This window comes from Athene cunicularia, assembly GCF_003259725.1.
Source record: "Athene cunicularia isolate RWA chromosome 2 unlocalized genomic scaffold, athCun1 chr2_part1, whole genome shotgun sequence".
Classification (NCBI taxonomy): Eukaryota; Metazoa; Chordata; class Aves; order Strigiformes; family Strigidae; genus Athene; species Athene cunicularia.
The window spans coordinates 20,137,053-20,153,612 of record NW_020799095.1 but is presented as its reverse complement, the minus strand read 5'-3'; the positions used below and the strand labels follow the sequence as shown (position 1 = coordinate 20,153,612).

At 37.8% G+C, this 16,560-nt stretch overlaps 1 protein-coding gene across 1 annotated transcript in view; it reads left to right on the top strand.

Moving 5' to 3' along the window:
• Positions 1–16,560, top strand: part of HDAC9 (histone deacetylase 9) — a 281,056-nt gene that overhangs the window by 171,271 nt on the left and 93,225 nt on the right. The window contains exons 18-19 of the mRNA XM_026843099.1: positions 11,704–11,759; positions 12,002–12,089. Of these exons, the coding sequence (XP_026698900.1) occupies positions 11,704–11,759; positions 12,002–12,089 (144 nt within the window). The remainder of the gene's footprint in view (positions 1–11,703; positions 11,760–12,001; positions 12,090–16,560) is intronic.

The following is a 16,560-nucleotide window of genomic DNA, read 5'->3' as shown; positions in this document are numbered from 1 at the left end:
TCTTTTTTTTTTTTTTTTTTTTTTCTTAGCGTGGTTGTTTAGTCACGTGCGTAACCTCAGGAGAGCACCCAGAGGGAGGGGAGGCAAAGAGCGGGCGTGCAGGCCGGGGGGCAGAGGGAGGCGGCTGGTGAGGGGAGCGATGGATGGCGCGGGAGGTGCCTTTCCGCCGGGCCCACGGCCCCGCGTTCTGCGCCATGGCCCCTTTGCTTTCCCCATCTCCGTGCCGCGCGATCTGCAAGGCATGATGTACAAAACCCAAATGATCCCCAGTCTAAACAATTTATAAAAGCTCCAGACCTGACGGACTTTGACATTTTATTTGGTATTTTAACAGCCCTATTTAAAGGTACACCATATGCAGTCAGAGTGCAGGCTTGCCCCAATAAACACTGCTGGAGCTAACATGTCTTCTTAAGGAAACTGTTTATTCGCTTTCCAGTCCAAATACTAACGGAGTCAGTCCTGTTCCCAAAGTCAAGATAGAAACAAATATTTTAGAATTAGAATCATACAATCATCTTTAAAATTCCAAATTGTATTTGACCTTGAGAATTTTATTCCTGTATGTCTGTCTTATTTCAGTCAAAATGCATTAGCTACATACATAGGGAAGGACACATGTTCATGGGTATAAATACATAGATATAGAATACATAGGTACATAAATGACAGCATGCTCAGGTGAAACGGACTACTAGAGCTCTGACCCAATCGAATGCAGTTACTAAACTTACATATTCAGACACCAAAATCATTAGCCAGGTACTACGCAAAATGTACGCATTTTGAAATCTCAGATCAAGGACAGAGCACATCATATGGGATCCTGTTGTGCATCCTTTCTGATGGGTACTTCATCCCCGTTAAGCCTTTTTGGCACCGTCGGATTCAATGCACAACTCACTGTGCATTACTCCCACCTAACAGAACTAATGAAAGTGAAGATGGATTTTTTTATCTGGTTTTAACCTTTGGCAACTATAAGACATATGCTGGTCTCTAAGGCAATCTAAAAGCAAGTTTTGATAAGAAAATGACGTATGTCCTGTGTGCAGTTGACATGAACAGGATCCACTTCAGAATCTATTGCTTACCTCTGTACATTTGTGGTGTCTTTCCACAGTGTGAATGCTCTTGGTTGTTTATGTGTGCGGGATGGACAGCTGAAAAGAATGAAACATCAGCCACTGTGAGACCTTGGTTGCTGCTGGCATTGCAACAGTCTGTAAACAAATATTTTAAATTAAGTACAAGTTTGTAGTTTACTGTAAAATTATTGTTGATCCTAAATAGAATCTTTGTCTACAGTGCAGAGAATTGAAGCAGCCTCATGCAACCTGCAGTTGAGACATAGGAAACGTAATTGTTCAATAGACATGTGAAGTAGTTGGTTTATACCAAATCATCAAGAAAATAGGAATGGAAAAGATTTGCTGTGAAAGAGGATCGGGACTACTCACGCCATTCCTGATAGGTGTTTATCTAACGTGCTCCTATACTTCTAGCATGAAGCCTAATGACTTGCCACTGTGCCAACTGTATGAACTAGCAATCTGCATGTCATATTTATAATTTAAGGTTATGGAAAGGTTATTAAGGCCTGACTGGCAGAAGAAAAGCATGCTAGCAGAAGTTCTGGAAATGCACATACCCTGACATTAAGCTATTTTGGCAGAGTCCTCCTGTGTTTGCTTTGTCACTGCATCCATACAAACCTGGGCTTTGCTGTCAGATTGCTCCCAGTGCCCTCATATTGCAAATGACATTAGGGGGATTTTGCAGTGTATTTACATGGTGTTCAGGATGAGGTTGTAGGTAACTGTAAGAGTTTAATTCCACAGATCTGTATGTTCCAACCTTTATGACTTTACATGTTGTTTTTCCAAACATACATCTTGCATTGATCAGCTCTTTCTAGTATAGGGAAAATGCCAATTCTGTAGAGAAGATCTGAGGGGAAGTAAGTGAAGCTGACGATGTCCATATACATTCACTGAGCAAATATGCCTGTGAAGCAACCATTTGGGGCCTCTTCTGTGAGCACTGAGTGGGAGGATTAAGCTCTGATAGGAATCTGGAATGATCTGCTGCAGCTTGAGAATCTTTGGATGACAAAAAAGTGCCTTCCAAGAATTGTGTGTAAGCTAAAACAGCTCTGCAACATGTAAACGGAAGGATGGGAACAGTAGAGAAACATGCTGTAGTTTTTCCCTGGAAGTTTACCACCATGGATTGCTATCAGATGGTACAGTCAGTTTGGTGTCATCTTAAGAAAAAAAAGTAAATTATGAGACAAGACATACTGATTTGTTCTGAAATTCCATAGTTTTCTGAGAAGAGCTGCATGTCCTGAAGTTTACAGGAGTAGCAAGGACTTCTCACAGAGCAGTGTTCCAGGTTGCATCAGAGGAGACAGTGGATTATCTACCCACTGCACTAGCGAATCACAGATGCCTTTTTCTGTAACAGCCACAGCAACATTAGGATAACCTCTGATTAAAACTATCTAGCATAGACACAGTCTGAGATGAGAAGCCTCGGGAATGAGAAACTGAAGTAATTAATTTAACAAGTGCTTTTCTGGCATGAGAATGATCAAGTTTGTCAGTGTAGTTGAGTATGAGAAGACCAATATTTCTTATAGCTTGATGAATCAATTTATGTTTTTTTAAAGTCTAACATGGTTTTCCTAAAATCAAAATTAATATAATATTTTATGGACATGTATTCAATAAATTTAATACTGCAGATAAATGTCTTCACTGCCTAGCTAGAGCATAGAAACTAACAGACATAAACTGCCCTGTATTGACTAGCATCTGACATTTAAAGTCCATTTCAGGAAGGACAGGACACTTCAATTTCTATGCTTAGCCATGGTCTCTACTGATATCTCTTGCTATTGTGTGATTGTTATTGAGTGATAGTTATAGGTTGGAACTATAGGTACATGCTGCTAAAAAAAGGGTTCAGATTACAAAATAAATTATAAAAGTCTGAAGAACAATTGAGAGTTTCACTACAGAGCTAGGCATGAGTCAAACGTATGCAAGAAGAAAAGTTCTTTACTTTATTCTGAATTTCCTGAGACTATCAGTCCCATTCCACAAAGGTCTCGTCTGAGAACAGCAACATTTTGTTCATCTGATCTGGACAGTGTTCAAAAACTGACCAGGAGTTAAGAGTTCTCTTCACTGTAGTTCAAACCCCTTGTGAGACATCAGATTTCTTTGATCTCCTTGACTAATGGGGAAAGCATCAATATGACAGTGCTAAGGATGTAAAACAATAGGGTTTACTGGAATTCTACTGCTGCCATAATAGTAAATTACTGTGGTGGTGGATTTTTTTAAGATCAGGACAAATTGTCCCTTCTCTGGGGAGTCTTAATCTGGATGTTTATTATTTGATTATATTAATCAGAATTCAGGATTTTTAAGGTTTGTTTAATAATATAATGAGCACTCATATAGATCCATTTGATACACTTGAGATAATATTGAATAGAGAATCACACCACTGAAGTAAGTAGTATGATAAATGTGATGTTATACTGAGTTGAATGCTATGCTTTTCCTTTTTTTCATGAATTTATTTACATGTATGATGAAAGTAATCTTGGCAATATTACAGTAGGAGATGAGCTTAAATACTGCATGAAGGTCACACTTTTTTGAGCTTTTTATAATTTAGGAAACTGGCTGATGAATGATGAGGTATTTATGTTGTATGGAATGGGTGCCACTGCTCTCTTGTCCAGCTGTTTTTCTGTACCTACCTTTGCTCCTTTCTCATTTCCCCAACAGATTTATGTAGATGACTTTTAATAATCTGCTGGCTGATCACAGATCTTAGAAGAGTGAAGTATGTGGAAGTGCATGAATGTCATTCCACTACAGTCATTAGCTTTATCCAATAAATAATTTTAACAGATAAGAGCAGTTTTATTATATATTCCTTGGGGCTTGGGGAAGAAATACAGGTAGTGCCTTGCATATGATTTCTCGCATGCAGTATATCTCATGAACTTGGAAATCATTGTCACTAGCCTATACTTAATGACCGCAACTTCAGAAAGAGGGTCCTAAAAGATCTGCATCTACAGAGAGAGATTTCTTTGCTGGAAGTGTCTCCTAAGAATCTCCTTGTGTGTTCTAATGGCTTGGTGGCACTGGGAGGTGCTGTCCTGCCCAGCCTTCCCATTTATTTCTCAGCTGCCTGCTTGCCTTACATCCACTCTGATGCTTAGCTCAGTTCACCTCCCCTCCCTTCTGTGAGCTACTTCACTCCCAGGCAGCGAGGCACAAAGCGACTCTCCCCTTGCCTGCACCCGGCTATCCTGCGCAGCAGGCACTTCCCTCCTGCTGCTCAACTGGACAAGTACAGAGGTTGTCCAAACCCCACATCAGTCAAGTATCAGAGGAAAATAAGGAGGGTTTCGGCATGGTCTCTCCTGAGTTTCAGATTTCATTCATAACTCTTAGAACTTGCAGAGAATTTCACCTTTAGGACCCAGTTTACAAAATTAGTGCTTTTTCTGAAAGAGTTTAGGTTGCTGATATTTACATTTTGTCAACCAAATTATTCATGCTGATGCTGCCACCTCTTTGGCTGCCCTATATTAGGTGTAGATTAAATGATTAATACTACGTTAGAAGTTGGAATTCAGATAGTTGAGTATGTTAACGTGATCATTTTTAATTATACTTTGTTGAATAATGTCCTTCAAAATATTATTTGTTCTTGTAATGGTTGTTTTATTGTGTGCTGCTTTGTGAACATTAAATGTGTCTTAACTTACTTTCTGATAACAAATTGTACATTTCTCTGGTTCTCCCTTAGTATCATACAATTGACTGGCAGGAAAGAAAAATATAATTGAAAAAGAGCATACCTAATAAGAACCTTTTTTTGCAATGTGAGATGACTTTATGTTGTTGTGGGCAACTCAGTGATAGAGCATACCATGAAACTACTGAAAACCCAAAGGGACATTTATGAAATGGTTTCTTCAGCCTCAGATACCCCACTCAGTACTATCATAAGTTGGAATTAATTATTTTCAGTACCCATGATAAGGACTACTGTCTAGTTTACTTTGCATATCCTTTAAATATGTGAACATTAGCAATGGCAGCACTCTTTTCTGTGATAGAAACACATACATGCCATATATTTTTAATTTGACAAATCTGAAACAGAAGAAACCTACACAATAAACTAATAAGAGCTGGTAGGATTTGTGTGGTTATTCCCTATTTTTAAAAATGTTGGAATGAATTAAGAAGCAATTCTGAAAAAGAACACTGAAGAAAAAAGAAACATCAGTTAAAAATGTGGTCTGAGACTGTCTTGAACATCCACTTCAGCTGAATCAAGTGAAGCATAAACCCTTTCTCTGCCTTATCGTATGTACGTGTGTGCACACGCACACACATGTGTAAAGTTGTCCTGCTGGTAGTTAGGGGTCATTTAACAGAATGAAAGCAATTGAAATTAGTTTCCTCCAAACCAGAATCTGATACGTTCCTGGGATGGTTCTTTCTGATATGTCAGGTTGAATCAATACCAAAATAAACCTCCTGCGTTTGGTCATTGCTACTCTGTTGTCTTTGTATAATCTGCAGATAACTTAAATTGAACTTGAAACTCTCATTCCAACTGAGTTTGGTTATTACTGTTCTTAAAGCCTTTGTCACACACAGCTATGGAGGAATCATCATATGGTAAATTGTACTAATCTAGTGAGTAAGCAGAATTAGTTTTATCAGCCACCTCACTCCCCAAGCTCTTAGTTTTCTAGTCTTAAAAATATTCTATATAAAAATCACTCGGCCATCTTTCACAGCTCTACTGCTATGTTTTCTTAGAACAAAAATTAAAATTAAGTATCTTTCTAAAGGCATAATAAATAAAAAGCTGAAAACAAATGTTTCCCTAGTCCCGGTGTCCTCTCTCCAGTAAAACTTCAGGCCAGCGAATGTTCATGCCTGCCTGAACAACACAAACCCCCACACAGCTACTCTGGTTATGTACAAAAACCTCCCTTCCTGGGAAATGCTCTGTGCTTAGATGCCTCCTGGACAGCATTGCTCTTGCAGCCTCTGCCCTACCCTTGTTTCTATCTCCATGTCTCACCCTCTGCCCCATAACACTCTCCCTCTGTCTTTCTGAGCAATGTGTGGCAGCCACAAAAAGAGGCATTTTTTTCCACACTCAGGCACAGCATTTTTAACAATGCATACTGTGTAAGAAACAGTAACAAATGAATGCTTATTTTACTAGTCTTAAAGACAGGACGGATAAAAAACATCAACCAAAGTTACCAGTGATGACTTTTAGCTAGTAGTTTGTATTCTTTGCTTTTACAAAGGTACAAAATTACAAAATTTCATATGGAACCATCCCTTAGATACTTTATCCCAACAATTATGGTTATATTTACAGCTGGATGACTGTTATTATTTCATACAGTAGTACAACTTTAATTATATGTGTGGTACATAGCTTATCTTTATGACCACTTTGTTCAAGCTCTTTGCTTTCTTTCCCTGTATAGTTAACATTATTGTGGCTAAACTGGCCATCATGTTTGTATATAAGTTAGCCTGCAAGCACCAACTTATCATGTTTATTTTCTGGTGCTATCCTCTTTAAACCTTCAGGAAAGCAGACAGGGAACTCTTTGTTTCCATCACAGAGTTAAATGTTTATTGTCCATTTCTGTGTTTTTGGCCTCTACTAGCTTCCTCTGCAAGACAAAATGGTATTCCCTCATGTCCATTATTGTTTTCTTGGCAAATCTACATGCTGCGAATACTGCTCTGTTAAATCATGGGTTCTTGTTCACTGGATTCGTAGACCCCCAGGGCCAGATACTGCCTCCTGCTCTGGCAGTATGAATAGCTTGTAAAATTGTCCTAAACAGGTACCTGAGGATTACCTTGGCCTTACACCACTCAGTCTCATGCTTGCCCTCCCTGCTGGATGGCATAGCTTGTGATCATGTTACAGCATAAGTGACACTGGTAAGAATATGGTTATCTTCCTCAAGATACCAGTTGCAAAGGGATTGTTGTAGACAGCCAAGACTTAAAGCAGCCCTGATGTTTGTTATTGCAGGAGTTAACTAAGCCAGAGATAGCAGGGTTAAAGATGGCACTAAGGCCACTTGAGGGGTTACATCCTGTCAGATACACTGTATGGAGCACCTTTTAAATTTATTTTAAATAAATTTAATTTTAAATTTAATTTTGAATAATTAAATAAAGATACAAAGTTGTATATATAAAAAACATAAGGAATATCAATTCTGACAGGAGGGATGGATACATTTCTGTATAATAACTAAAGAAGTTTCTACAAAGAACTGAATTATTAGCTTCAGTGATTTGCTTCTTATTCTGAAGCCTGTCCGCACTGAAGCAAAAATAAAACCTTTCCATTAAAAACAAGTGAATGTCCAAGAATGCCATGTTTAAGCACTGCTAATTTTAAGAGCTAAGGGCTAGATAGGTTAAGAGATTCAGACATGTAGAAAATAGAAACTTTAACACCTAACTTTAGGAAGATGTTTAGCTTCAAGTGTGGAATTCAGACCCTGAGTTAGTACCTGTTTTCCCTATGAAACACACGGAGGTTCCTGAGAAAGCTGTCCTTAACAATGTTTGTAGCTGCAATTAGCTACTGCACAGGACAAAGTTCTGCCAAGAAATTTGCTGATCCTTAGGGATTACACCCATTTTCCTAAAAGCCTTTTTTCAAAGATTATGAACTTCTGAATAGAATCACAGAACAGCTGAGGTTGGAAGTGACCTCAGGAGGTCATGGAGTCCACCCTCCCTGCTCAAGCAGGGCGACCTAGAGCTAGTTGCCCAGGACTATGTCCAGATGGCTTTTGTATGTCTCCAGGGGCGGAGACTCCACAACCTCTTTGGGCAACCTGTTCTATTGCTTGGTCACCCTCACAGTAAAAAAAGTTCAGATGGAGCATCTGCTGTTTTAAGTTGTGCCCATTGCCTCTTGAATATTTGGGATAGATGGCATCGCACTTTCATAAAGGGGTTTACAGTTTAAAATACAAGAAGAAAGTCAATTTATTATCTTTTCAACTGGAATGAATCAATATTTAAACTCTATATAAAACTATCTTCTCTTAAATTTGAGATTCAGTGGTGGTGTTTTGTCCTCTATAGGAGGACTGGTACTCTGCAGGAAATAATTAAAGATCATAAATTTGAATAAGAGCTGAGGTAGAGATTGTTTCTAGACTTATTGTTAGAAAATTCACTTAGACTAAAAAGGTGTGTCTCACTTTACTGACCACATAATCTAAATATACAAACAGGTATGGGAAGAATATTTACAAATTCATCCCCATGTTCAAGAAGGAGTTGAACCTGAGTCTTCTACAGCTTCAATAAGTGCTCTTGGATTGCCTGCTGAGGTTAATTGCTTCTTGCATGGCATTGGCTTTTCTTGGGGTCAACAAAAAGCCAGGTGATTTTACTAGAGTAGTACCAGGCCAAAGTTGGTATGCACAGCTTCTCAGGCTTCTCAGTGTACCTGGAGAGCCAGACTGGCTGGGGTTGCTTCTGGTCCACTTGTAGTCTAGACAGAGTAAGCTCCTCACTGTCAAGAGAAGGGAGGAGTGATTCACACCTTGCCACAATCACCACATATTGCCCTAGGGAAAAACTGTCTTAAGTTGTCTACTTGTACCTCCTTGCATAATAGAAACACCAGTGGAACTCTGCTATAGGTGGTCAGTCCCAAGCCCTGGAGTGACCACCTGTGTTATGGCATTGTCTTGCGTGTTCATCTTGGAAAGGTTCAGGGAGAGGTATAGTAGATGCCCAAGTGTGATTTAGCTCAACACTTTAACCCAGCACACTGAAAAAAATATTCAACTGTACCACTAAAGACAAGAAGGTCACAATAGGATGTACACCTCTGTTCTTTGGAAATCAGGCATCCAACTACCTATTTGGAGTCATGAAAGAAGAATGCTCAGCTTACTAAAGACAAACATTTTTCCCTAGTTTTCAGTAAAGATCCAACTGCATGGGTCTGTCTGCAGTGAAACCTCTTTATAAACTGAGTTTGGTCAGACTTTATAAACTGAGTTTGCACAGATTTTAAAATATCTCTATGCAGACTTTACTCTCTATCCTCAAATTTAACTAAAGGTGATCATAATGACACAGACATGAACCCATTTTCTAATGTCCATGTCTGTCAGTCAGTTTAGTGTTCTGTCTCCATATGAAGGTGTCTGTATCCTAGTATAAATAAGGCTCTGTAAAAAAATGCTTTGAATTTATGTGTGTTGGCTTCATTTTTAACATATTGCTCTGTGTTAGTCTTTCTGTCTTTAAAGCGGATTTCTGTCTACTGTTCTGAGCTCACTGTCTGGTATTTAAATATTGCCGAAATAAATTAATTCATGTTCCATTGTACTAATGTACACTGTGTTCATTCAAAGTTTGAAAGTAGGAGAAACGAAGTGTTTTATCAATTACACAAAAGTTGCTGTTCATATTGCATGGTAACTAGTTTTCAGCGTTTGGTAAAATTTGATTATATTATGTGCTTTATCATCAATATATGCATGCTATTAAAAAAAAAAAAAGAAAGAAATCCCTTGTGAATATTGAACTTCTTGTAATGTAAAAACACATTAAAAATGGTCACAACACTTAATGTGAATGTCTTGCATGCTCATGGGGACCTGTAAGAATTAACTTAGCTAGCTGTAATAAAACAGGGCTTCCAAACTGCCTCCTCAATGTAAGGGAGCAAAAAAGACAAGCCTATACTGTAACTGTCATGTTGTCAAAACCAGCAGTGTTGATTTTTTCTGTCTGTATTGCCCTATGAAATCCTCCTAGAGATAATCATCTTAATTATATTGATCTTTGGGGAATGCTGATAAAGTTAGATGATAATGAGCTGTGAGCTGAGCAGGGGCAGCTGTAAGCCTTGCATGGACTTTTTCCAAATTGTTAGAAATATCAAGAGAATCAAATGCAGGTAGCATGATGCTCTCTCTCTCTCTAGTAATGCCCTCTTCTCTAAGCCTTTTTTCACTTCATTATCTGTACATTCCTCAGCATACACATACTTTGTTTTTTCATAAATACTACAAAAGAATTCTTCACAGAATTCTTCTCCAAGTCATGTTTTGTGTGAAGACAAAATGTTAAAAATTCCCCAGAAGGACAAGGAATACCATTTTAGCTAAAAGTGTGAAGCTGGTTTGGTTCTGAAGATTAGTGCAGTCCAAAGGCTTTTTTTTTTTTTTTTTTTTTTTTTTTTTTTGATCTATAGGCAATTTATATTCCACCCCCAGGAACGCCTGCCTAAATACGAACATATATATTTGTTATGTCTTTAGGTTTTTTGGTTTTGTTCTGTTGTGTTTGTTTGTTGGGTTTTTTTTTGCAATATGGACATTTAATGCAAAATAAGGCATGATGTCAAATCCCCCAGATTCTTTTAATGGTGGCCAGAGGAACCACTCTTACAGATGTACGCCATTTGCACTATAGTTTAAGTTTGCTGTACTCTGATAGAACTTTGGCCATGCCCTACAAAACTTTGCAGCTGGCTGCCTGAATTACTTTTAGCAGCAAATACAATGCTTGCTTGATCTTGCAGCCATACATACACACACGGTATTTCTGTGAGGCTGCTTGAAAACACAAGTTTGGCTCATATACTTATGCACTGATTATAATTTCTTATTTTTATGTATGTGTTGTCATTAACTTGATGTCAAATATAGAGCTGAATAGAAGAGACTCTCCTGAACAGTTGAAATAAAATTTGATGAAGTAATGGAGTTACTCCTGAGTCGGACTGTTGTGAGAGAAATTTGATACGATGCACACCCTTATGAGACACTGCTTCTTGAATACATAATCTGACTTTCTGAACAGAGCTACCTTGCCAGTACTACATTTTCTCTTTACCTTATTCACACTGGAAGTAGGGAAATTTCATTTTTCTTTTATCTTCAGTGACTCTAGAGGCAAAAAATTCCTTGATTGCCACTGAGTCTACTGCTGTACATTACGAAATTTATACACAATTCCAGAAGGTGTGTTAGAAATTGACTTTAAGGAATCTATTAAAGTTGTGAGCATGGCAGATGCTCAAGTTTAATTTATGGTTTGCAGAAATATGGGATATTCATTGTTGTCCTTTTTCTACTGTTAGGAGTTACGTGTGTGTGTGTATGTGTGTGTGAATTTATCATTTAGACCATACAGAAGGTAGGGTCAACACTGATTAATCATATAAAATATATACCTCAAGCTACTTTTATTTTGAAGCATCTAAAGCTGAAGCAATGTAAGTTTACATGAATTTAGATCAAGAATGGATCAGTGGTTTCTGCTTCCTTTTAAATTTCAATTTTAGACAGCAGAATCGATAACAACAGCTTTCTTATCTTGCTTTTTCCCTTCTCTTCAGATCATTGTGTGTGTATGTATGCATGTGCATGTGTGTATTTATGTAAGTTTATATGCCACTGTTCTCAAATATATTATTTCTGGCAGTACTATGAAAGGGTGATTGGACAGAAAAAGTGCTCAAGAGCCTCTAATAGATTTCAATCCAGTCTGCCTGCTGCTCTGTTTTGCACTGAGTCAAGTATTTTTTTAAGCTGATAATTGAAAACCTATCTTGTTCTTACAGAATGGCTTTGCTGTTGTAAGGCCCCCAGGCCATCATGCTGAAGAATCAACAGCCATGTAAGTACCAGGGAATATTGCCCATCTTGGAGCACTAAGGTTACTGGCAATCACCTGTGTTGTGCATGTCTCCGAAGAACTGTAATTGTTAGCAGATGACTGAAAAGGCTTTCTAGGTACTCCCAGAAGCAGATTTATGGCCTCAGAGATCATATAGCATTTTTTAAAATGCTCTGAACATTATTTATAGCTGTTTTCCTGACTGATTTGCTTTCTTGTTTCTGTTCTTCTCTATTCTACAGGGGGTTCTGCTTTTTTAATTCGATTGCAATTACTGCCAAATACTTGAGAGACAAGCTAAATATAGGCAAGATATTGATTGTAGATCTGGTATGTATTCTTGGCAAGCATCACACTTTCAGTGCATCTAGATAAAAGATAATGAATTTGTATTTATATGTCAGACTTTCCTGCTTTTAATGCCTACAAGTAATAAAGGTGTGCATTTCCTCTGATTTTGGGAACTCATTAAAGCCAGGATGGCAGTACTGAAGCCATAAACATCTATGTTTCACTTTAATGGTGTTAACTGCAATTTAATGAGAAGAAGGCACAGATCAGGGCAACTTTTATGGTCCTTAAATGAATTGATACTTCCACCGTTAAAATAACCCTACAGAACCCTAGTTTACTTTTCCCTACAGAATACAAACTTTAAATAGTCAGATGTGCTTTAAAGAATGTTGTTGCTTTGGTAACCAAATTGGCTACTTCCCCCCAGCTAGCAATGATTCAACTTGTTGTGTAACTTCGATATTATTAAACAAATCAACAGGTCATTCCCTCTAAGAAGTTCTCAAGTCATGTATGCCAGCTTTTGATGGTTCCCTGAAGGAAAGCTACATGATTAAAAATCCACTTCATTGGATTAGTCTTGTATTTTAATAGAAGGCATTCTTACACAATGCTTAATATGTTTAACAAATGGATTATTTAAATGCAGGTGACATTTAGCATGTTGTCTATATTATTTTCATGAATAATGAATTGGAGCTCTACCTTGCACTTAAAGGATCAGCCCAATACACAGCCCAAGGAAAGTTGAATGCTGATTTATGAGCACCATTTTTGTTTTCCTACAGTTCATGAGGAGGTGTAATAGGGTGTCTGACAAAGCATAGACAGGAAATGAACCCTGGCATCAAAACCTAACCTGTTACATCTGCACTTAATTAATTTTTGCAGGTGATAAAAGATTTAAGGACAAAATATGTTAAAGGGTTTTTGAAGTGCAGGGCTTAATAGTCTAAATCTTGTTCATATCTGCACTCATAATTAAATCTTATTGTGAAGTCATGGCCTTACCATCTAGCACTTTTGTTCAGTTAAACATGCTTACTGGCTGTTGAAGAGAAGCAGAGAAAGGGGGAGTGTGGCAGAAGGAATGGCAAGTGAAAAATGAGTGGTAGAATAAGTATTTGGGTAGGTTAAATATTCTTAGAATGTTTTTCAAATATTTCTCAGTGTACTACTATCACTTAGAAACATAATTATAAATTGAAAGAAACCAGTATTTTTGAAAAATTCACTTTCACTATATGTTGTATCTGTTTGCTGACTTGAATCTTACAGTTCATTGAGTTTTACTGCTCTAAATGCTGGCCAAAAGTGAAATTTAAGTTTATTCTTGTTTTTTAATAAGAAAAGACTATTCAAATTTTTTGTGAATGTTTTTAAGTCTTTTTGACTGTGTTATATTCACTTTGTTGGGAAAAAAAATTACTTCCATTTGACCTACTTAGCCTTTAAGCACTTAGGAATTCAGCTTCAGTTTTTTTGAGGCAAGGTTAAATGTGCACATCATTACCTGTGCAAATGATTACCTGTGAAGCTGCCTATCCCTACCCAGGAAAGTAGATGTAGAAAGCTCAGCCTCTCTAACTCTATCCCATTGGCCAGAATAACTCAACTGGTGAAAAGGGACAAATACATGGCTGACACAGATTACTTAATTCCCGGAGCAGTTGGGGTCCAGTAGTCTGCTCCATGGTCGGTGAAATGATATACAAAAATTGATATGGAAAATTTCTCATGTATGTGAACTATGGATAAATCACAATCCAAACTGAATAAATGAACAAGTTAATAGTGATGTCTTTATGCCCACCAACAGAGTTTTGGGCATCTGAAGGAAAGAATGGAATTACAGATGTTAGATTTGAAATTATCCTTTAGGACTATATTTTGATAGTGACTAGCACAGCAGGACCCCATGCAGGTTGGCAGCTATACATGTTACTACAATGTAAATACTAAAAAGTAATATTCAATCCCACACATTAAACTGTACTCTAGTTACAAATTAGGTGTAGTCTTCATAGTTGCTACATGTGTTCATATACAATTTCTTAACTTTTTCATTTTTAATCTTTCACTCATTTATTTTTACACTAAAATAAAAGACCTCTCTGTCAGCTCTTCTTTCCTCATTCCACCATTTGAATAAATCTCCATTTTTGAACTGACTTATATATCCTGAATACATTTGATCTGCTAAGGGCAGAATATGAACGCATTTCTCACATGGTAACATCCGCAGTCTTAAACAACACATTCCTTTGTCTAACCAGATAAATTACTGCTCTTCAAAACAGAGTAATCCTTGGTGGAATTAAAGTTTACACAAGAAAGCTAGCTTTGAGATTTGAATATTTTTTTAAAAAGACATCTCTGTCCATTTAATATTTTTTCTTCTTATTTGAAAACTGTTACAGCAAGAATATATTTAAATCGCAAAATATGCATGGAAAAGAAAGACTCATTAAAATCCCAAAATGAAGTTGTCTTATGCTTTTAGTCATAGTCTTTTCAGGTCTATCTATATATACAACATAGCTTCTCAGGTTGTTCTTGCAATGGTTGTTCCAAGATCATCCATATTTGCATGCATGTTAGCACGATCTGAGTCTGTTTTGGAGTAAACTAATCAATTCTGTCACAGTTGTAGACACTGGGATTCTGTGGTTAGTCTGCATGCCAGATTTTACTTCATTTGCCAGTCAGAGCCCTCTAACGCCACACTGGCTGCCTTCAAATCTCCAACACCCTCGCACCAGTGTATGCTCCCTTGCACCTCCAACATGTGTTACATTTAACCTTGGCATTAAGTCACAGTTGGGCTGTAACTTCATCCTCATGTTGTTTCAAGTACTTTCAACTGAGAAAAGAAAATTAACCATTATAATATTACCCCACAGAGGTCCCAGAGGAGGTCCAAGTCAAGCACAATGCAGTACAAGTAAGACTCAATCAATGTAGAGAGTCCTGAACAATGTGGGTGAAAGTCATGGGCTACATAGCTAGCAAAGAGCGCAAGCAATGAGCAGTGCTTGCTGTGCTGTTGGCAATGCACACCTAACTTGAACCTTCCTGGAGTCCAGGCATCCTGAGAAAAATGTGACCATTGTTTCTCTGATACTAAATTTGGTTCAGACCTCATAGCTTTTGTAAAATAAATAGTCTGGGTGATAGTGTTGCCATTCAGAGTATTTTGTCCTCCTTCTAAATTCTCTCTTTAAATAAGAAATTTCAAAGGGATGGATTAAAGGAGGAGAATCAATACTATGTGTAATTTTTCAGCTTCTTACAAATGCCAGTCGAGACAGTTATAAAAAAGACTGTTTTCTTTTACTGAAAGGCAAGTGGATTTTCCATTTTCACTTGCAAAATTTGTGTGTCTAACCACATACTACAATAGCAGAACTGTGAAAATGAAGCTAAAAAGGAGGAAAAGTCCACATCATCAGCCTTTGTTATACAGATGTACTGCCAGCATTTCTTTTTCAGTATGTTATTTAATGACAGAATTTCTTTTCACTGGCGTTATATAATGTTTGAAATATGGAGACTGGCCAAGGTCACTCCTTGATTGTGGAAGGCACCATCCTATCTGCCAGATGATTTAATAGCTAATGAGATCATATTCCTATGTCTTCAACCGTTGCCGTCATGATTTTGCAAAAATGAAGTATGAAGTCCTTTCCGCATCTGGCATCTCTTTTGATGTGGATCTAACTGCTGAGGGACTGCTAACTGAACTGAATGTTTCAAGAAAGCCAATTTACTCAGCTGGTCGCAGAGCCTTTGACCTCAATAGTGGAACTTGGCAAATCAATGAATACACTTATGTTTAGTGTTCTGTCAAGAATTGTGAAAAAGCTCTGTAAACCATAGATCCTTCTGCAAAATACTAGTTTGTAGTTTAAACATTAGTCTTTCTTCAGAGGCCAATGAGGCTAGTTAATTAAGCCTGAGGGGTTATGAACTGTTGGCAGTTAATAAGTCATAAAATTCCTCCATAAAACAGGATGCTAGATTCCATCACTGAGGCAAGGAGTACAAAGAGCCGGTGTATAAATATCTAATTGTACAAAAGGACTGGGATTTCTCAATGACTGCTCATCTGGAGTCTCCAGGGCACGCTCGCTATGGTTTCCTGATTTTTAGAAGCCAGTTTAAAAAATGAGTGCATTAAAGAGTAATTTGCCTGAAAGTTCAGGAAGTATGGGGTGGTGAAGGGAGGGGGAAAGGGAAAGACAAAAGGAGGGCAAGGGAGAGGCAGAGAAAAAGTGCTCAAGAGCCTCTAATAGATTTCAATCCAGTCTGCCTGCTGCTCTGTTTTGCACTGAGTCAAGTATTTTTTTAAGCTGATAATTGAAAACCTATCTTGTTCTTACAGAATGGCTTTGCTGTTGTAAGGCCCCCAGGCCATCATGCTGAAGAATCAACAGCCATGTAAGTACCAGGGAATATTGCCCATCTTGGAGCACTAAGGTTACTGGCAATCACCTGTGTTGTGCAT